Source organism: Pseudophryne corroboree, chromosome 4 (assembly GCF_028390025.1).
Source record: "Pseudophryne corroboree isolate aPseCor3 chromosome 4, aPseCor3.hap2, whole genome shotgun sequence".
Lineage (NCBI taxonomy): Eukaryota > Metazoa > Chordata > Amphibia > Anura > Myobatrachidae > Pseudophryne > Pseudophryne corroboree.
The window spans coordinates 296,390,133-296,411,538 of NC_086447.1; the positions used below are offsets into that span (position 1 = coordinate 296,390,133).

Genomic DNA, 21,406 nt, shown 5'->3' on the forward strand with positions numbered 1-21,406 from the left:
GCCCTATTCCGGGCCTTCTCTGCAGTCCTTTCGTGTGGCCAGTTTCGGGGGCAGAGCCAGAGGTGCCTTAAATGCTTCTAAAGGCAACAGAGTTGAGTCCCGTAGGTCCGCAGCTGCTGCATCCCTAGACCAGACCTCTGGATCATCCTCCACTAAGCCCTCCGCATGACGGTTGGCCCAACAGCAAGGCGACTTTCAGGTAGGTGCTCGCCTTCAACACTTAGCCATGTGTGGGCAAAATCCTGCAGGGACCCTTGGGTGAGGGACTTCATATCACAAGGGTACCGGTAGGGTATAGGTATAGCTGTATACCGATGAAATATGCAAATATATTGAATTAATAAAATAAATTATATTCCTTATGCATTTAGATATTTAACACGGTTAGAATTTCAAGAGCTAACCCCTCTCAGATTCTTCAAGTCAAGCTTACCAGCTTCATATGTAGCAAGGCTTACCTTGCAAGACGCCATACCAAAGCTACTGCTAACAGGGGTTCTTGTTCCAGTGCCTCCCCTGTCTCACAACAGGGGTTTTTATTCAACTCTGTTTGTTGTACCAAAAACGGACAGTTCGGTACGCCCAATACTGAACCTCAGATCTCTGAACCCGTACCTACGTGTGTTCACATTCAAGATGGAATCCCTACGGGCGGTGGTCTACGGCTTGGCAGAAGGGGAGTTCCTGGTATCCTTGGATATCAAGGATGCATATCTACACATCCCCACATGGCCTCCTCATCAGGCTTACCTCAGGTTCGCTATACTGGACCTCCACTTCCAATTTCAGGCATTACCCTTTGGTCTTTCCACAGCTCCAAGGGTGTTCAGTTCCCTATTTGGATGATCGCCTGATAAAAACTGCGCCCAGAGAATGTCTGCTGCATGACATAGTTTTGACTACGCGTCTGCTTACAGACCATGGGTGGATCCTAAATTTGAAGAAGTATAACCTGGAACCGTCACAGAGAATTCTGTTCCTAGGTATGATACTGGACACAGTATCTCAGAAGGTATACCTTCCCATGGACAGGGCCTTGGCAATCCAAGCTATAGTCCGCTCGGTCCTCAAACCTTGCAGGATCTCGGTCCACCTTTGCATTCGTATACTGGGTAAGATGGTGACCTCATACTAGGCAATCCAGTACGGCAGGTTCCATGCCACCCTTTCCAACTAGATTTACTGAACAAGGGGTCAGGGTCTCACCTACACATGCGCCAGCTTGTGTCTCTGTCACCAAGAGCACGGATTTGCCTGTTGTGGTGGCTACAAGTCCCTCACCTTGTGGAGGGCCGGAGTCTCTGTCCCCAGTCATGGATACTGCTAACAACAGATGCCAGCCTCCGAGGTTGGGGGGCAGTGACCCAAGGGCCCAATTCCAGAGGAAGTGGTCAACTCAGGAATCTGCACTTCCGATAAATGTACGATTTACAATGCCCTTCTGCAGGCCTCAGCTCTTTTCAGGCATCAAGCCGTCCAGGTATGGCCAGACAACGCCACGGCGGTGGCATATATAAACTGACAAGGAGGAAGAAGAAGTAGGGCCGCAATGTGAGAGGTGTCAAGGATACTCCTTTGGGCGGAGGCCAACACAAGGGCCATCTCAGCCATATTCATTCCAGGAGTGGACAACTGGGAAGCGGACTTCCTCAGCAGGCACGACCTCCATCCGGGGGAATGGGGCCTTCATCATGAGGTGTTTCAACAGCTGGTTCACTGGTGGGGCTATCCGCAGATAGACCTGATGGCTTCTCGTCTCAACAAGAAGCTCCAGCGTTTCTGTTCAAGAACAAGGGATCCGCAGGCGGCTGCTGTGGACGCGCTGACGGCGCCGTGGACTTACCAGTTCGTGTACCTATTTCCTCCAATCCCTCTCATTCCAAGAGTTCTCAAAAGACTCATAAGGGAAAGCATTCAGGCAATTCTGATTGCCCCAGATTGGCCTCAACGGGCCAGGTATGCGGTCCTCCTGACCATGTCTCTGGAGGAACCCTGGCATCTGCCACTGCTCAAAGACCTTCTTTAACAAGGACCATTCGTCTATCCAGACTTACAGTGGCTTCGGTTGACGGCTTGGAGGTTGAGAGGGAAATTCTAGCCAGAAAAGGTCTTCCCTCCAAGGTGATTTCCACGATGGTCCGGGCCCGGAAGGTGGTCACGCCGAAACACTACCACCGTATCTGGCAGAAATATGTCTCCTGGTGTGAAGGTAGAAAATATGCTCCTGCGGAGTTTCGACTTGGTCGTTTTCTACTCTTCCTACAAGCAGGAGTGGATAAGGGCCTATGGTTAGGCTCCATAAAAGTCCAGATTTCGTTTCTCTCCAACTTCTTCCAAAAACAACTTGCTGTTTTGCCAGAAGTTCAGACTTTTCTGAAGGGACTTTTAACATTCAACTGCCCTTCGTCCCTCCCACGGCTCCGTGGGATCTAAATGTAGTCTTGAATTTTCTCCAGTTGGATTGGTTTGAACCCTTACAAAGGGTGGAATTGAAATATCTAACGTGGACGACTGTCATGTTGCTGGCGTTGGCCTTGGCAAGACATGTTTCGGATTTGGGGGCCTTATCTTGTAAGAGCCCGTATTTGATATTTCACGAGGCTAGGGTGGAACTCGGGACTTGCCCACAGTTTTGCCGAAAGTAGTGTCGGTTTTTACACGTATATCAACCTATAGTGGTTCCAGTGTTGGCTGACACATCATTTGCTCCAAAGTCCTTGGACATGGTGAGGGCTTTGAGAATTTCCATCAAGAGGATTGCTCGTCACAGAAAATCTGACTTGCTTTTTGTCCTTTATGACGCTACCGAGATTGGTCGTCCTGCTTCTAAGCAGTCCTTTGCTCGTTGGCTCAGGTTGACAATTCAACAAGCCTCTTCTTCGGCAGCTTTGCCGCTGCTGACTTCAATCTAGTCCTACGCCACTAGGTCAGTGGGTTCTTCCTGGGCGGCTGCCTGGGGTGTCTCGGCATTACAGTTGTGCCGTGCAGCTACTTGATCTGGTTCAAACATGTTTCTGAAGTTCTACAGGTTCGACACCTTGGCCAGGAATGACCTTCAGTTTGGTCAGGCGGTTTTGAAAGGGTCTCAGCACTCTCCCACCTGTTTTGGGAGCTTTGGGACTTCAACACGGTACTAAAGTACAGTTCCCAGTATCCACTAGGACGTTAGAGAAAATAGGAATTTGATACCTACCGGTAATTCCTTTTCTCGTAGTCCATAGTGGATACTGGGCGCTCGTCTCAGTGCTTCATTTTTCCTGCTTACTATGTTGTAAGTGGTCTTGGTTGGGTCTGCTGTTGCTGTCCCTGTTCCAGGTTTGATTAGCCTTGATAATCTTGTTGTTAGTTAGCGTTGCTACCTTCTGTTTTGGTTTTAGGAGTCTGCAGGAGGGGCACAGAGGGGAGGAGCCAACACACACTGTTAATTTCTTAAAGTGCCAGACTCCTATGGACCCGATTTATACCCCATGGTACTAAAGTACAGTTCCCAGTATCCACTACGGACTACGAGAAAAGGAATCACCAGTAGGTATCAAATTCCTATTTTCTGATCGCAGCAGCTGCATGTGATGTCACACAGTCGCCCCGTTCACACCTCGATCACGCCCCCAATCGCACCCCCCCACACAGTTTGAAGCCGCGCCCCTGCAATGCTCCGTCTCTTTCTAAGAAATGGAGCGTTGCCGCCCCGCCCGCCCCGAGAACGCTTCAGTCTGATTGACAGGCAGAGGTGTTCAGAGGTGGGTAACATTATTGATAAAAGGAATGGAAGGGTTAAGTTAGAAACAGAGTTTGGTGTTTAATATAAAACTTGTCTAATAAAAGTTTGGTTTCCAAGGACCATAGAGGATAAAGTCTCATCATTTACAAAGGGAATATAGATTATTTATTTATTAACAGTTTCTTATATAGCGCAGCAAATTCCGTTGCGCTTTACAATTGAATGGTCCCGCTATTAGCAACGGATGTGATTATTTACTGTGGAAATAATTACCAAATTAGGTCAATGAGGTGATGATGGTAAATTCGTAAACAGAATTTAAATATAGACTGGTTGCATTTCCTGCAATAAATGGTATATGTAGTTACTATAGTACTTTTTAGGAGTGCTTGACCCATGAATTTACTCTGTTGTCTCTTTTTAGTTCAGGAAGGAAGTTTCTCCCCCTTTGAGGCTAAATTGGCATCTGTCACACTGCAGACTTTGTTTTGCTTTCAGTTGAGTCAACACAGTTGACATCTCTATTGTGCATGCGCGAATCACCGGAAAATATCTGCAGCGGCCATTTTCCGAGTGATAGGTAGGTATAATTAAATGGGTGCAGGGTGTGCAGTATGTGGCCCCCCCTGCACCCATTATAGATATGTCAGTGGACATACTGCATAGTACAAATCATAATGGACCATCAAGCAAAATATTCTACAAGCGAACAGAACACTCAAGAAACACAACCTATTCCTGAGGCTGCTCCTCTATCCCCCTGCCTCATGCCTTGACCAGCTCTACTTTGCTTACATCCTGCCATCAGGCTACCTCCAGCCTGCTTGCACCTCATGTTATCTGTCTGTCGCCTCTTCCCACTAGATTGTTAGCTCCTCAGAGCAGGGCCCTCTTTCCTCTTGTTGTCAAAACCCTCTTCTCCATACACTTCACTCACAGCTCTTTCCTACTCAGCGACCATCTTTACCCGCATTTTCTCCTGCTGGTAAAAGCTCATCTCTATCTATGGCCGCCAGCCCCTAGTAGTACGCTGATTTCTCCGTCGCTACTTACACCTAAGCTGTATTATGTATTGAGAATTGTGGTGCTCTTTGTTACCTGTACTCCATTTTTGTTATTTTTTTTACTGTACTGTTCTATTGTATGCCCTTTGTACGGCACTGCAAAACACTTGTGGCACCTTATAAATAAAATGTAATAGTAATAAAAATAATAATAATAATAATAATAATAATAATAATGTAAGATTAGCATGAGATTTAGCACAATATTGTACACTAGCTACCAGGCCGTCAAAATGATGAAACAACATAACAGTAATATCAGCGCCAGCAGCTGTGCCTGCCTGAACGGAGCAACAATTGACTTGCTCCATCGGAAGCCATCTAGTGGCCGCTGGCACACAAAACACTTGAATTCAGCCCATAGAGGTGAGGAACAGCGTTAGCCTTTTATTATGTAGCATAATACATAATAAAGTATGTATGAAACAAGTGTTGTACAGAACATGCCATGGGTTAGATATAAGGTGGATATAAATGGAGCAAACAACAAAGGAGGAGGAGAGAGGGCTCTGCTCATCAGAGAAGGATGAAGCTGACACAAGAAGATGGCATGACAATGCGAGGAGAGCCAGGTTGGTACAGAGAAAATGAAGTTACGTGGCAGACTGATAGGCTTTTAAGGAGTGTTTTAAACTTTGGGAATTGGTGAAGGGTCTGGTTGGCATGGAAATGTATTCCATTTGCAGGGAGTTGCACAGTAGATTTCTTGGAGGTGGGTTTGGGGGGTATGCAGTCATGATGTCACTATTCACAATATCAACTTTCACAATGCCAGTAGAAGAAGGTCAACACTGATGTCAACACAGTTGAAATTATGACATCATTAATGTAAATGCCTGCATAATGTCAATATTGACAGAATGTCGACATCAGAAATGTTGAAATTGTCATAATATAGACATTTCGATGAGGCTTAGGATAAGGGTTAGAATTAGGGTTAGTGTTGCCATTAGGGTTAAGGTTATCAATAGTGGTGATGTTATGGTAAGGGTGAACGTTAGGGTTACTGTTAGGATTACGGTTAAAATTAGTGGTGATGTTAGGGTTAGTATTAGGGTGAGTACTAAGATTAGGGTTAGAATTAGGGTTAGTGTTGCCATTAGGGTTAGGGTTATCATTAGTGGTGATGTTAGGGTTACCGTTAGGGTTGAGGATAGAATGACGGGATAACAGTATGTCTACATTCTAACAATGTCAACATAACAGCAGTGCCGACATGCTGGATGTTGACATTATGACCATGTTGACATTCTCATGTCAACATAATGAATGCTGACATTGTAAATGTCTAACAAATATACCAAACTCAGTTGGAATATAGTTATCAGTGGGAGATAAGGGTGCATGTTGTTGGCAGACCATAGAGCACAGGAGGGACTGTGGAGTGAGAGGAATCAGGAGATGTAGCGAGGATGTCACGGGGGAGGGGGCTGGAAGCATAAGGACTATTATGATTAGAGTGAGGAGATTGTACTTGATTTTGCATGGAATGGAGAGCCAATGAAGAGAGGGGGTTTATGTACTAAGCCTTGGAAAGAGATAAAGTGCAGAGAACAAGTACCAGCCAACCATGTCATTTTTCAAACACAGTCTGTAACATGGCAGTTAGAAATGATTGGTTGGTACTTTATCTCTGTCGACTTCATCTTTCTCCACGGCTTAGTACATAGACCCCTAATGGGTGTGGTATAGAAGATCTACACTATCTAGATAGACAGCCATTAAGCCAACCTCATATGGTCGACATCCATTAGGTCAACATTGTCAAAAGGTTGATAGGGTCAGAAGGTCATCAGGTAAAAGGTAGACAATGGATAAGGTCAGCAGGTACAGAGGATCGACAGGGTCATAAGGTCTACATAGCAATGGTACACCAAAAGTTTGACACAAGTTTTTTGTTGTTTTTTTTGTTTCATTTTGTATGTTTAAACATAGCTAAGCACAATTAATGTAATTAGCTTGCTTCGCTCGCCACACTTCAGGCACAGGTTACTGTTCCAAATTGTAATCCATGTGGATAGTAAATCAAGCAAAAATTGGAAACACATGAAACCCTCTTCCCAAATAAAATTGTTTTACCAATTGGCATGTCGACCTTGACCTTTTGTACCTGTCGACCTTAAGCATTGTCTACCTTTTACTTGTCAACCTTTTGACCATGCTGACCCTGTCAACCCAATGCATGTTGACTATATTGTGTCAACCTATTGACTGTCAACCTAGACACTGTTGACTTATACATTGGAACCCCTATTAACAGAAGGAAGCAGCAGAAGTGGAACAATGGGAGAAGAAGAGAGAGTGCAACAAGGACGTAGGATATGTATGCTGCCTCCTTTTCTGACTCCAAGCCAGATAGTGTTGATGGAGAGTGTTCCATAGGATACAAACTGATGGGGTCAGAGAGGAAGAGAGAGGTTTTGGTGATGGCAAGGAGGGGAGAGAGGACATTGTGGATAAGGTTTGTAGGATAACAGGTATGTGAGAAGGGTTGAGATTCTGGAGGAACACTGGACAGAGCCCAGTGTTGTGAGATATGTCAGGTGAAGAAAAAAGGTGAGTGGAAGATGTGGGGGGAAGATTTATGGATTAGAAATTTATTGTGGTAAGATTAATGCTGTTCGCGCAGAGACTTAGCTTTTCATTTGCTCAGGTGGGTAGCTAGGTCGGACAGATCTGCGCTCAGTCTGAACAACAGGACCACACAGATGACCACACCACACAGACAGATAATACATTGTTTCTAAATCACTCTTTTAGTGTAGAACATTTCTTTACCATAAGCATAAACAAGGTAACTAACAAAACATCTGGAACCACCTACCCCTGACCATCCATAGGGTAGAAAATTCCCTTGTGACCAGTTATTCCCATTGACGAAGAAAAAGCCAGAAATCATAATAAAGATCCACACCGCAAAATTAATTACATTCAGCACATTATTAAATCCAACCGAATTCTTTACTCCAAGGGCCACAATTATTGACACAATCACTGCAATGACCAGGGCGAGAAGGTCTGGATAGGATTCTTCTCCTTTGCCTGTAAAAATGATAACAACGGATGAAATAATACATAGGGAGTATAAAGTGTGTACACGTTTATGATGTATGGAAACCGAGATGTAAGGAAAATGAACCTTATACTGTTGAACGCTGGGTGTTCATTTGATGAAATAGTGATGAAGGATGGTTATGCCAGCAGAGAGCTTACTATTATGAGTCACAAGAGTGAGTAATATCATTTGGTGATTCAGACCTTCAGATTGCAGACACTGTTTCTCTCCAGCCTATGTATCATCCCTCTGTATCAGAATGTGCACATTTACAAACATGCACTGATGCCAGAAAAGAAATGCATGCCCTTTGTCAGTTTCTATTATATATTATTATTACATTTATCATCACCATGTGACAGGTGACACCAGTTACATGATGAGGAGGATGAGAGGGATGTTCAGAAAAGCAGTGAAACTGGAGTGACAGTCTAAGTCATTATATGGTGGAGCAATGAGTCATTATTTATTTTACAAATAATGTTATAGACATGTGTGGAACTGGCCCAATGAAAAAAATTATAGATAATTATTAAGTTTGCCAAATAATAACTAAGGGTCTATCTATTTCAAAACATTGGTTTCATGATGTATGTATAACTGCAATGTACTAAAGACACAGTCACAGATACCGTGTCTCCTGTGTTCTTCTAAGTAACGCCAGACACCACAAACCCAATTACGTGTGCAATAAATTTCCAGATGTGCAGTGCGTAGGTAGAGTAGACACAATCTGACTCTCTGGTTGTGACCTGTAATCTCTGATTAAGTTTCTTGTGAAATGTCAAGACACAGAACCATATATAAGCAGAACTGCACACCAAAGAAGTCACCATGTTCACTTCCTTCAAGAGCTCGTTATGGAGCTCAACTGGGGAACTGTTCAGCATCCCGGCAGTCCCGACGCCAGAATTCCGACACCACTCAGGAGATCGGCGCCAAAACACCATCAGCCGACATCTTGAAGGTAAGTATTGGGGTTCACCTTAGGGTTAGGGCCTGGGGGTGTGTTAGGGTTAGGCACTGGAGGGGGTTAGTCACTAGGAAGGATGGTTTGCCCTATCTACCACCCCCGGAGGATTAGGGTAGGGGGAAGGGAGAGTAAAAATACTTAGCCCCCTCCCATGTCGGGATTTTCTGTGTCGGGATTTTCAGTGTCGGGATGCTGCTGTCAGACATGTGACTGCTGGCATCCCGACCGCTGGGATGCCATACCGAACCCCTCAACAAAGGCCACTGGGGAGCCTTGATCTTCTGGACTACAAGAGAGGCCTGCGACAGCATGCAGCAACTGCAATCAATGTTGAATGGGGCCTTAGATCAATTTTAAATCGTTTTAAAATTGACTGACATCAACAGCATTTTCTACAGCATAATCAGCACATCTTCAATTGAAACCTGACGTCGATATCAGTCGGATTTTGCACTTTTGAATGCTGCAATGGCAAATACTGTCTAAGCATGCTGGCACTTGCATCTCCCTAGCAAACCTGGACCTCCAGATAAGCCTGGAGACTCTGCATCCATCTTCCCCCTCATGGCACCCCTAGCTTTTTTTTTTTACATTCAGTATTCCATCATATTCAATGTAAGTGTCAGCAAAGCCCCAGTTAAACAGCAGTCTACCAACAATGGAGGGAATGTAATGAAGTCCAAGTTTGGTGGGTGTGTGGGATGCCAGCCGAACTCAGGCTTTTTTTAAAGGGGCAATCAATTACAAGGTAACCCACGCCTTGTTAATGATTGCCCCTTTCAAAAACCATCCGAGTTGGGCCAGCATCCTGTACGTCCGCCGAACTCGGACTTCATTACATCTCGCTCATTGTATTATTTCATTTTAGTGAAGCAAGCAATATGGCAACTACAGTAGCACTTATAGCCTACTGATTGTATATTTAAACATATATTTACAGGAATGTAAAGTGAAAATGAATTCCATTCCTAGCAGATGTACGCAACATAGAGCATGTAAATTGCAGAACATAAGCTATGTTTACTATATATGTGAATCTAGTAAATACAACCATAGGCTTTTCTATAATGGGTGCAGTGTGTGCGGTGCACACGGGCCCCTGGTCCAGGGGGGCCCATACCGCACACACTGCACCCATAGAATATACTTACCACTCCGGACTCCCGCAACGGAGGCCCTGCTGTGCGAGCACAGATCACTCGGAAAATGGCCGCTGCGCCCATTTCCGAGTGATTTGCGCATGTGCACTGGAGGTGTCTACAGGAACAGGGCGCGGGCGACATGTTCCCGGAGACCTGTGCATGTGCAGTAGAATGTCAGAGTCTACTGCTGCCGGAGAGGAGGGGGCCCATGACGGAGGCTGCACGCGGGTCCCCTCCTCTCTTAAAACACCCCTGAATACAACAGTGTTTCCCAGACTGGTTGCAGCGGGTACAAGCATGAGGTGCCAAGGCTTGGTGGTCCAGGACCAAATTTTTTATGGTAAATGTGATAGTCAAATATGTGTATAATAAGCAGAAGTACAACACAGTCCACCACCACATAACTGAACTTAAAGGTAACAGGTAAGCACTATTTACTTCATCCTTTTTTACATTTCTCAATAAGAAACTTTTGGCCTAGGGGTGCTGTGAAAATTGCTGATACTCTAGGGCGCCGTGATTCAACAAAGTTTGGGAACCAATGAAATGCAATATCTAGTGTAAAATGGAATCAAATTTACAGATAACTAATTACCCAATCCATTTAAAGTCCCCACGCTCTCAATTATCCAGTGGCTGATGGTGTGATTGGCAAGAGAATCGAACATGCTACTGAGGGCGCTTGCTCCTGCTGCTGTCCCAATAAGATACTCTAGGATTAAATTCCATCCAATGAAGAATGCCACAAATTCACCAACGGTGACATAACTGTACGTGTAGGCAGATCCCGAGGTTTTAGGGACACGCACTCCAAATTCAGCATAGCAAACACCTGTGTTGAAAATATTTATAGATTAATCCACAATCTAAAAACATGTCAAATGTTTACATTTCTATAAAATTTTACTAAAGAGACTTATATTTTACCGTACAGTTTTTGCATAGTAATAAAGAAGAATATAACATATACAAAATCTACTTTAATTGCTAAGTGATAAACTATTTATAGATACAGGTTGAGTATCCCTTATCCAAAATGCTTGGGACCAGAGGAATTTTGGATATGGGATTTTTCCGTATTTTGGAATAATTGCATACCATAATGAGATATCATGGCGATGGGACCTAAGTCTAAGCACAGAATGCATTTATGTTTCATATACACCTTATACACACAGCCTGAAGGTCATTTAATACAATATTTTTAATAACTTTGTGTATTAAACAAAGTTTGTGTACATTGAGCCATCAAAAAACAAAGGTTTCACTATCTCAGTCTCACTCAAAAAAGTCTGTATTTCGGAATATTCCGTATTTCGGAATATTTGGATATGGGATACTCAACCTGTAATCATAAAAACTTGACCGTTTTATTTTATAGGGTGTTGTACCTTCTTATAGCCTGCAGGTGTCACTGTTAGTAATTCCATTAAGACATACTTGACAAGGGCCTTGATGTGTAAGGGTTAGATAGCACTACCAAGTTTAACAAACATAAGGGACAAAAGTCACAACAGAACAGAAATATAAGTTTAAATGTATTTTTCTTTCCATGGCATAATCAATATGATCAGTGTCGGACTGGAGCATGAAGGGCCCACTGGGGGATGCAGTGATAGGGGCCCATATTTAAGGGTGTGGCCAGCCTCCACAGAGGTTTGAAATACACAATAGTCTAGTGCAGTGTAATGCAACATATCTACCATGTATAATACAAGTGCACAGTCTGGAACCTGATCCCTAGAGGAAGGAGTGGGCACTCAGGCAGTGGGGCCTACCGGTGGATTCCCTGGTACCCCTGTGGGCCAGTCCGACCCTGAATATGATACTTTACGTATGGATGACGTTTGAATCATTGTGCAAGCCAAGAACCCCTAAACAATATGCTGAGGTGGGAAAACCATAAACCATATTTCTCTGACGTCCTAGTGGATGCTGGGAACTCCGTAAGGACCATGGGGAATAGCGGCTCCGCAGGAGACTGGGCACATCTAAAGAAAGCTTTAGGATCACCTGGTGTGCACTGGCTCCTCCCCCTATGACCCTCCTCCAAGCCTCAGTTAGATTTCTGTGCCCGACGAGAAGGGTGCACACTAGGGGCTCTCCTGAGCTCTTTGTGAAAGTTTTAGTTTAGGTTTATTATTTTCAGTGAGACCTGCTGGCAACAGGCTCACTGCATCGAGGGACTAAGGGGAGAAGAAGCGAACTCACCTGCGTGCAGAGTGGATTGGGCTTCTTAGGCTACTGGACATTAGCTCCAGAGGGACGATCACAGGTTCAGCCTGGATGGGTCACCGGAGCCGCGCCGCCGTCCCCCTTACAGAGCCAGAAGAGCGAAGAGGTCCGGAAAAATCGGCGGCAGAAGACGATCCTGTCTTCAGATAAGGTAGCGCACAGCACCGCAGCTGTGCGCCATTGCTCTCAGCACACTTCACACTCCGGTCACTGAGGGTGCAGGGCGCTGGGGGGGGCAGCGCCCTGAGACGCAATAAATCGATAAAAAAACCTTATATGGCTAAAATAAATGCATCACATATAACTCCTGGGCTATATGGATGCATTTAACCCCTGCCAAAACATACAGAAAAAGGATGATAAGGACGCCGAGAAAGGGGCGGAGCCTATCTCCTCAGCACACTGGCGCCATTTTCCCTCACAGCTCAGTTGGAGGGAAGCTCCCTGGCTCTCCCCTGCAGTCACTACACTACAGAAAGGGGTTAAAAAAGAGAGGGGGGCACAAATTAGGCGCAGTATATAACAATACAGCAGCTATAAAGGGAAAAACACTTATATAAGGTTATCCCTGTATATATATATATAGCGCTCTGGTGTGTGCTGGCAAACTCTCCCTCTGTCTCCCCAAAGGGCTAGTGGGGTCCTGTCCTCTATCAGAGCATTCCCCGTGTGTGTGCTGTGTGTCGGTACGTTGGTGTCGACATGTATGAGGAGAAAAATGATGAGGAGACGGAGTAGAGTGTCTGAAATAGTGTTGTCACCCCCTAGGGGGTCGACACCTGAGTGGATGTACTGTTGAAATTGCGTGACAGTGTCAGCTTTGTATAAAAGACAGTGGTTGACATGAGACAGCCGGCTACTCAGCTTGTGCATGTCCAGACGTCTCATACAGGGGCCCTAAAGCGCCCGTTACCTCAGATACAGACGCCGACAGGGGTACTGACTCCTGTGTCGACGGTGAAGAGACAACCGTGATTTCCAATAGGGCCACACATTGCATGATTGAGGCAATGGAAAAAGTTTACACTTTTCTGATAATATGAATACCACCAAAAAAAGGGGTATTATGTTTGGTGAGGAAAAACTTCCTGTAGTTTTCCTGAATCTGAGAAATAAAATGAGGTGTGTGATGATGCGTGGGTTTCCCCCCGATAACAATTGATATTTTCTAAAAAGTTATTGGCAGTATACCTTTTCCCGCCAGAGGTTAGGGTGCGTTGGGAAACACCCCCTAGGGTGGATAAAGCGCTCACACGCTTGTAAAAACAAGGGCTCTACCCTCTCCTGAGATGGCCGCCCTTAAGGATCCTGCTGATAGAAAGCAGGAGCGTATCCTAAAATGTATTTACACACATACTGGTGTTATACTGCGACCAGCAATCGCCTCAGCCTGGATGTGCAGTGCTGGGTTGGCGTGGTCGGATTCCCTGACTGGAAATATGATATCCTAGATAAGGACAGTATATTATTGCCTATAGAGCAATTAAAAGATGCATTTCTATATATGCAGGATGCACAGCGGAATATTTGCCGACTGGCATCAAGTATAAGTGCGTTGTCCAATTATTCCAGTAAAGTGGTCAGGTGATGCGGATTCCAAACGGCATTTGGAAGTATTGCCTTAAAAGAGGGGATGTACCCCAGGTCGCCTCTCAAAATAAGACGCCGTATTATCAGGCGCAGTCCTGGTTGGCAAGCGGACAAAAGGGTTCCTCTTTTCTGCTCGTGACAGAGGGAGAGGAAAATGGCTGCAGAGATCAGCCAGTTCCAAGGAACAGAAACCCTTTTCCGCCGCTGCCAAGCCCTCAGTATGACGCTAGGGCTTTACAAGTTCAGGCACGGTGGGGTCCCGTTCTCAATGAATTTCAGTGCGCAGTGGGCTCACTCGCAAGTAGACCCCTGGATCCTTCAGATAATATTTCAGGGGTACAAATTGGAATTCGAGACGTATTCCCCTCGCCGTTTCCAAAAGTCTGTTTTACCGACGTCTCCCGCTGACAGGGAGGCAGTTTTGGAAGCCATTCACAAGCTGTATTCCCAGCAGGTGATAATCAAGGTACCCCTCCTGCAACAGGGAACGGGGTATTATTCCACACTATTGTGGTACCGAAGCCAGACGGCTGGGTGAGACCGATTTTAAAATCTAAAATCTTTGAACACTTGCATACAGAGGTTCAAATTCAAAATTGAGTCACTCAGAGCAGTGATTGCAAACCTGGAAGAAGGGGACTACATGATGTCTCGGGACATCAAGGAGGCTTACCTTCATGTCAAAATTTACCCTTCTCACCAAGGGTATTTCAGGTTATGGTACAGAACTGTATCAGTTCGGACGCTGCCGTAGGGATGGTCCACGGCACCCCGGGTCTTTACTGAAGTAATGACCGAAATGATGATATTCCTTCGAAGGAAGGGAATTTTAGTTATCCTTTACTTGGACGATTCCCTGATAAGGGTAAGATCCAGGGAACAGTTGGAGATCGGTGTAGCACTATATCAGGTAGTGTTGCGGCAGCACGATTGGATTTTCAATATTCCAAAATCGCAGCTGGTTCCGACGACTTGTCTTCTGTTCCTAGGGATGATTCTGGACATAGTCCAGAAAGAAGGTGCTTCTCCCGGAGGAGAAAGCCAGGGAGTTATCCGAGCTAGTCAGGAACCTCCTAAAACCGAACCAAGTCTCAGTGCATCAATGCACAAGGGTTCTGGGTAAAAATGGTGGCTTCCTACGAAGCAATCCCATTCGGTAGATTCCACGCACAGTGGAACCTTCTGGACAAATGGTCCGGGTCGCATCTTCAGATGCTTCAGCGGATAACCCTGTCACCAGGGACAAGGGTATCCCTCCTGTGGTGGTTGCAGAGTGCTCATCTTCTAGAGGGCCGCAGATTCGGCATTCGGGACTGGGTCCTGGTGGCCACGGATGCCAGCCTGCGAGGCTGGGGAGCAGTCACACAGGGAAGGAATTTCCAGGGCTTATGGTCAAGCCTGGAGACATCTCTTCATATAAACATTCTGGAACTAAGGGCCATTTACAATGCCCTAAGTCAAGCGAAACCCCTGCTTCAGGGTCAGGCGGTATTGATCCAATCGGACAACATCACGTCAGTCGCCCACGTAAACAGACAGGGCGGCACGAGAAGCAGGAGGGCAATGGCAGAAGCTGCAAGGATTTTCGCTGGGCGGAAAATCATGTGATAGCACTGTCAGCAGTGTTCATTCCGGGAGTGGACAACTGGGAAGCAGACTTCCTCAGCAGACACGACCTTCACCCGGGAGAGTGGGGACTTCACCCAGAAGTCTTCCACCTGATTGTAAACCGTTGGGAAAAACAAAAGGTGGACATAATGGCGTCCCGTCTAAACAAAAAACTAGACAGATATTGCGCCAGGTCAAGGGACCCTCAGGCAATAGCGGTGGACGCTCTGGTAACACCGTGGGTGTACCAGTCAGTGTATGTGTTCCCTCCTCTGCCCCTCATACCAAAAGTACTGAGAATCATAAGAAGGAGAGGAGTAAGAACTATACTCGTGGTTCCGGATTGGCCAAGAAGGACTTGGTATCCGGAACTTCAAGAGATGCTCACGGACGAACCGTGGCCTCTACCTCTAAGAAAGGACCTGCTCCAGCAAGGGCCTTGTCTGTTCCAAGACTTACCACGGCTGCGTTTGACGGCATGGCGTTTGAACGCCGGATCCTGAAGATCCCTACCCTGGTCAAGGCCAGGAAAGACGTAACCGCAAAACATTATCACCGCATTTGGCGAAAATATGTTGCGTGGGGTGAGGCCAAGAAGGCCCCTACAGAGGAATTTCAACTGGGTCGTTTCCTCCATTTCCTGCAAACAGGACTGTCTATGGGCCTAAAATTAGGGTCCATTAAGGTTCAAATTTCGGCCCTGTCGATTTTCTTCCAAAAAGAACTGGCTTCAGTGCCTGAAGTTCAGACATTTGTAAAAGGGGTACTGCATATACAGTCTCCTTTTGTGCCTCCAGTGGCACCTTGGGGATCTCAATGTTGTGTTGAGTTTCCTAAAGTCACATTGGTTTGAACCACTCACCACTGTGGACTTAAAAAATCTCACATGGAAGTGACGAGTTAGCCCTGGTTTCAGCCAGGCGGGTGTCAGAATTGGCGGCTTTATCATATAAAAGCCCTTACTTAATATTTCATTCTGAAAGGGCAGAATTGAGGACTCGTCCTCAAATTTTCTACCTAAGGTGGTTTCTGCATTTCACATGAACCAACCTATTGTGGTACCTGCGGCTACTAAGGACTTGGAGGATTCCAAGTTGCTTGACGTGGTCAGGACCCTGAAAATACATGTTTCCAGGACGGCTGGAGTCAGAAAATCTGACTCGCTGTTTATCCTGTATGCACCCAACAAACTGGGTGCTCCTGCTTCTAAGCAGACGATTGCTCGTTGGATTTGTAGTACAATTCAGCTTGCACATTCTGTGGCAGGCCTGCCACAGCCAAAAATCTTAAAATGCCCACTCCACAAGGAAGGTGGGCTCATCTTGGGCAGCTGCCCGAGGGGTCTCGGCTTTACAACTTTGCCGAGCAGTTACTTGGTCAGGAGCAAATACGTTTGTAAAATTCTACAAATTTGATATCTTGGCTGAGGAGGACCTGGAGTTCTCTCATTCGGTGCTGCAGAGTCATCCGCACTCTCCCGCCCGTTTGGGAGCTTTGGTATAATCCCCATGGTCCTTACGGAGTTCCCAGCATCCACTAGGACGTCAGAGAAAATAAGAATTTACTTACCGATAATTCTATTTCTCGTAGTCCGTAGTGGATGCTGGGCGCCCATCCCAAGTGCGGATTGTCTGCAATACTGGTACATAATTATTGTTACCAAAAAATTCGGGTTATTGTTGTAGTGAGCCATCTTTTCTAGAGGCTCCTCTATTATCATGCTGTTAACTGGGTTCAGATCACAAGTTGTACAGTGTGATTGGTGTGGCTGGTATGAGTCTTACCCGGGATTCAAAATCCTTCCTTATTGTGTACGCTCGTCCGGGCACAGTATCCTAACTGAGGCTTGGAGGAGGGTCATAGGGGGAGGAGCCAGTGCACACCAGGTGATCCTAAAGCTTTCTTTAGATGTGCCCAGTCTCCTGCGGAGCCGCTATTCCCCATGGTCCTTACGGAGTTCCCAGCATCCACTACGGACTACGAGAAATAGAATTATCGGTAAGTAAATTCTTATTTAATCTTGATTTTCTACCAGTTCTGTCCTGAAAACAAGACCTGAGCATTTGCAGGCTAAAATGCAATAACTATATTGTGGGCAATTAGGGTTTATTGTGTTACAGAAATTAATGCAAACCACAAAGTCTCCATATGGAGTCACTCGTCTTCATTTTCTAATTTGGATCTTGGCAGCAGGGCCTAGAATGAAATTCATCTGTGTGCAGAGGAAGAGAGAACTTGGCATGTAATAAATTATTTTGCTGTAAATGTGTACAAAGCGTATGCAATGTATTTAATTCTCCTCGTACGTCAGCCGAGGGTCATCCAGTGATTGCAATCATCTTGATGAACAGCTGCATTTTCCAACAATATTTTGACCCACCCTTGTTTAATTCAACATGAAAGCTTAAATATATGATACTTATAAGGCAATAAGGGTTAATGATAATGAGAAAATTCCTATCATGACTGATTATACTTCATAATATAATATGGATTCATGACAATTGTACTTCTCATTAGCAGTAATGTCGCTGTGTTTGTACAGACACAGATAGAGATGGTTTATGTACCTCCTAATCATTGGTGATTTATGCTGAATCTAATCTCCTGGTTGTCTGCAACAAGGGGGCGATATGAAGTACAGTGCCCAGGTGCCCCGGTGGCTGCACAAAGACTGCAGTAACCTGTAGCAATCAATTCAACTTTACATTTTTATTTGCAAAAAATAAAATCAAATATCTAATTTTTTTGGCACAGTGGGGGTAATTCAGAGTTGATCGCAGCAGCAAATTTGTTAGCAGTTGGGCAAAACCATGGGGGTCATTCAGACACGTTCGCACGCTGCCTTTTTTCACAGCCGTTCTATTAGGTCTGAACAGTACACGCGCCGCAATGCGCAGGCGCGTCAGCGATGTGAATCACCGGGCAGCGACAGAACTTACGAAGAAAGCGATCGCACCGGCGATCGCAAGAAGATTGACAGGAAGAAGGTGTTTGTGGGCGGAAACTCACCGTTTTCAGGGAGTGTCCAGAAAAATGCAGGCTTGCCCAGCCATTCTGGAGGATTCCTGACGTCAGCATCGGCTCGGATGATCACAGCGGCTGAGTAAGTCCTGGGCTGTGCAGAAACTGCACAAACTTTTGTTTGTGCAGCTCACTACACAGCCGATCGCACCCCTGCACAGCGATTACCCCCTCCCCTGTAGGAGGCGATTACCTGGTCGCAGCAGTGCAAAAAAACGACTGTGTGCGACCAGGTCTGAATGACCCCCATGTGCACTGCAGGGGGTTGTGTGTGTGTGGGGGGGGGGGGGGGGGGGGCAGATGTAACATGTGTAGAGAGAGTTAGATTTGGGTGGGGAGTGTTCAAACTGAAATCTTAATTGCAGTGTAAAAATAAAGCAGCCAGTATTTTTACCCTGCACAGAAACAAAATAACCCACCCAAATCTAACCATGCAGTGCACATGGTTTTGCCCAACTGCTAACAAATTTACTGCTGCGATCAACTCTGAATTATCCCCAATGACCTGTGCACAATTTTGTACCAATTGTCATAAATGTCCCTCAGGTATTTTGAACACATTTGGTAGAATTTATAGTTGTATTTATTATTAAAAAAAAATGTATATCTTTTTATTTAAGAGTTATGTGGGAAACAGAGGGAAGAGGAGGGTGAAGCAACAGCAGTAGTTACAGAAATATGCAACACACAACATACAAAGCAGTGACATACAGATCGAATTACAACATGTGTATCAGACTGTAACAAAAATATGGGAATCAAAAATAAATCACAAGTGCACAGCGATGATCAGACACTAAGGATGGTTTCATTAAGCTAGAAGCAATAATGGGAAATAATAACAGAACAGTGGTCATTATACATATAATGATGGTGGAGGAAGGGGTGATGGGGTGAGAAATTGACATAGGAAGGAGATTGGTTGCGCAGGGGGAGGGAGAAGATAGGTCTGGAAGTGGGAGAGAGGGGATAGGTTGGGCAAGGGTCTGCATGGAGGCTGCACACAGGCCCTCCCCTCTTTTGATCTCCCCCTGGCAAGGCCACCAGACATGGATGGAACTACCAATTTGTCCACACTGCCTCTGGCATAAATTTGACGTTTGAGGGTAAATATGAAGTTGTTCCGGAAGTATTTTTCCTAACATTTGAATGTAAAGTTAAACTCTTTGTTATCCAATTTAAGTACAATCACTGAAACAAAGAGACTAAATGTATTTCCAGCTGTTGTAGAACTGAAAGTCACAGAATGTCTTGCAAGACAGCAGTTGGAGAGCAGGAGGTAGCAGAAGCCTGGTCTAGATCATTCAGGTCTTTTATGTAATTAGTCTCACTCCCAGTGAGATCAATACTGGTGGTAATGTCTTCTTTTGTAGTCATTAAATCTGTTGTTTCCAGACACAAATTGGGATTTTCCACGTTTATATTGTGCATGAGGTTGCCTAGAAACAGATGTGATGACACAAGTTGAATATGATCGCAAATGTCTTAGTGTTTAACTTCCTACGCAGTTCCTGGCATTATCAATGCAGTATGTCCTTGGAGGCACGGTTACATAGATAAGGTTTCATTGGAAGAATTTCAGTGGTTCTGAATTTCAAGTAAGAATGTTTCAATTTCTTAAACAGTACAGGCTACAATACAGCTAAGTGCTTGCTATGGAGAAGAAATCAATGGTATCCCCCTGAGCATAGCCACAAAGTGTTACCTCTAATTAGCAAGCATGCTGCTCTCTATATATTATGTTTTAGCATAGCTTATTTTCTCTATTTACAGTACCCACTAAAATGCCCTACTGCAGGAGCACCCAACCCCAACACTCAGCATTGCTCAGTTGCTAAATAAGCCTAAAAGATTTTGGGTATTAAAATTCTAATACCTTGATAATATTATAATCCCCTTTAATTGACTACATGTAGTTAGGATGGCGACAGCACGGGTAGCATCATTTATTTTATAAATTATGTATTTCTAAATAACATATACATCAGATTATACAATTAAAAAAAAAAGATTTTTGAAAGCCAAGTCCGGATTTAAATTTGACTGCGCATGTGAGAACCAGCACAGACAGGTCACAAATGCGCAGATGCATTCTTGTTATTAATATAGTCATATTTCAAAGTCAAGTGTATGTGTGTGTGTGTGCAAGTGTGTGTTTTTGGGGGGGGGGGGGGCACTAGAAAAAGGGTATTGTTGGAGGAGGGGCAGATGGGTAAGCTTTGCCTAGGGTATGAGAGACCTTGCAAAGAAAACCCCCCAGAAGACTGTCAAGTTTGGAAAATGGCAAAGGATGATTCGTCACGCCAGAGAACGCAATCCTACTGCTCCGGAGACCAATGGAGTTATTCTCTACACCAGTGGAGTGGTGAACATATAAGTGAACGTCTATGTTTAATGAATTCACAAAATCAGAAGTACATTTCTGCAATGATTACAGTAAGTAACTGTCAGTAAGTACGATCACAAATTGACCAGTCTGTAACTGTGGGTCTGTGTACTCAGCTGCTTTCACTGTCATGGTCACAACTCTCCCATAAACAGACCCTTTTTTCATGCAATCACCCCCCAGTCACTACCCAGGAACGCGTATCACATATTCACAACATTTCTGACACCAGTGTGCGTACACTCTGTGTAATGCATGAGCTGCAGGAGTTTTCAGGAATTCTCGCACATGTGCAGTTGCAAAACATCACTTCTACGTAAACATTGGCACTGTATGCGGACTGCGCGTGTCTCTGAATCAGGCCCACTGTGTACCAGACCTTGAAACAGAACTTGATTAAACCTGTGTCATCTCCCTCTAATTTTGCTGAATTGTGGACCAGACCATGGAACAGATATGAGCATAATACTGCCTCAGCCCTGTCTGTTATCTTGCTCAGTCTTCCCAGGCCAATGGATTCATATTTCTAAGGTGGAGGCAAAAGGACTGCGAGAGAGACTGGCTGTGAGGAATAGAGCAGAAGGCAGGATCAAGAATGAAAAGGCAGC

At 45.0% G+C, this 21,406-nt stretch overlaps 1 protein-coding gene across 2 annotated transcripts in view; it reads right to left on the minus strand.

The window, feature by feature from the left end:
* Positions 1 to 21,406, minus strand: part of SLC7A14 (solute carrier family 7 member 14) — a 246,794-nt gene that overhangs the window by 50,275 nt on the left and 175,113 nt on the right. For both annotated transcript variants that reach the window (XM_063916224.1, XM_063916225.1), the window contains 2 exons: positions 10,551 to 10,787; positions 7,610 to 7,827 (listed from right to left, as the gene is read on the minus strand). In XM_063916224.1, the coding sequence (XP_063772294.1) occupies positions 7,610 to 7,827; positions 10,551 to 10,787 (455 nt within the window). The remainder of the gene's footprint in view (positions 1 to 7,609; positions 7,828 to 10,550; positions 10,788 to 21,406) is intronic.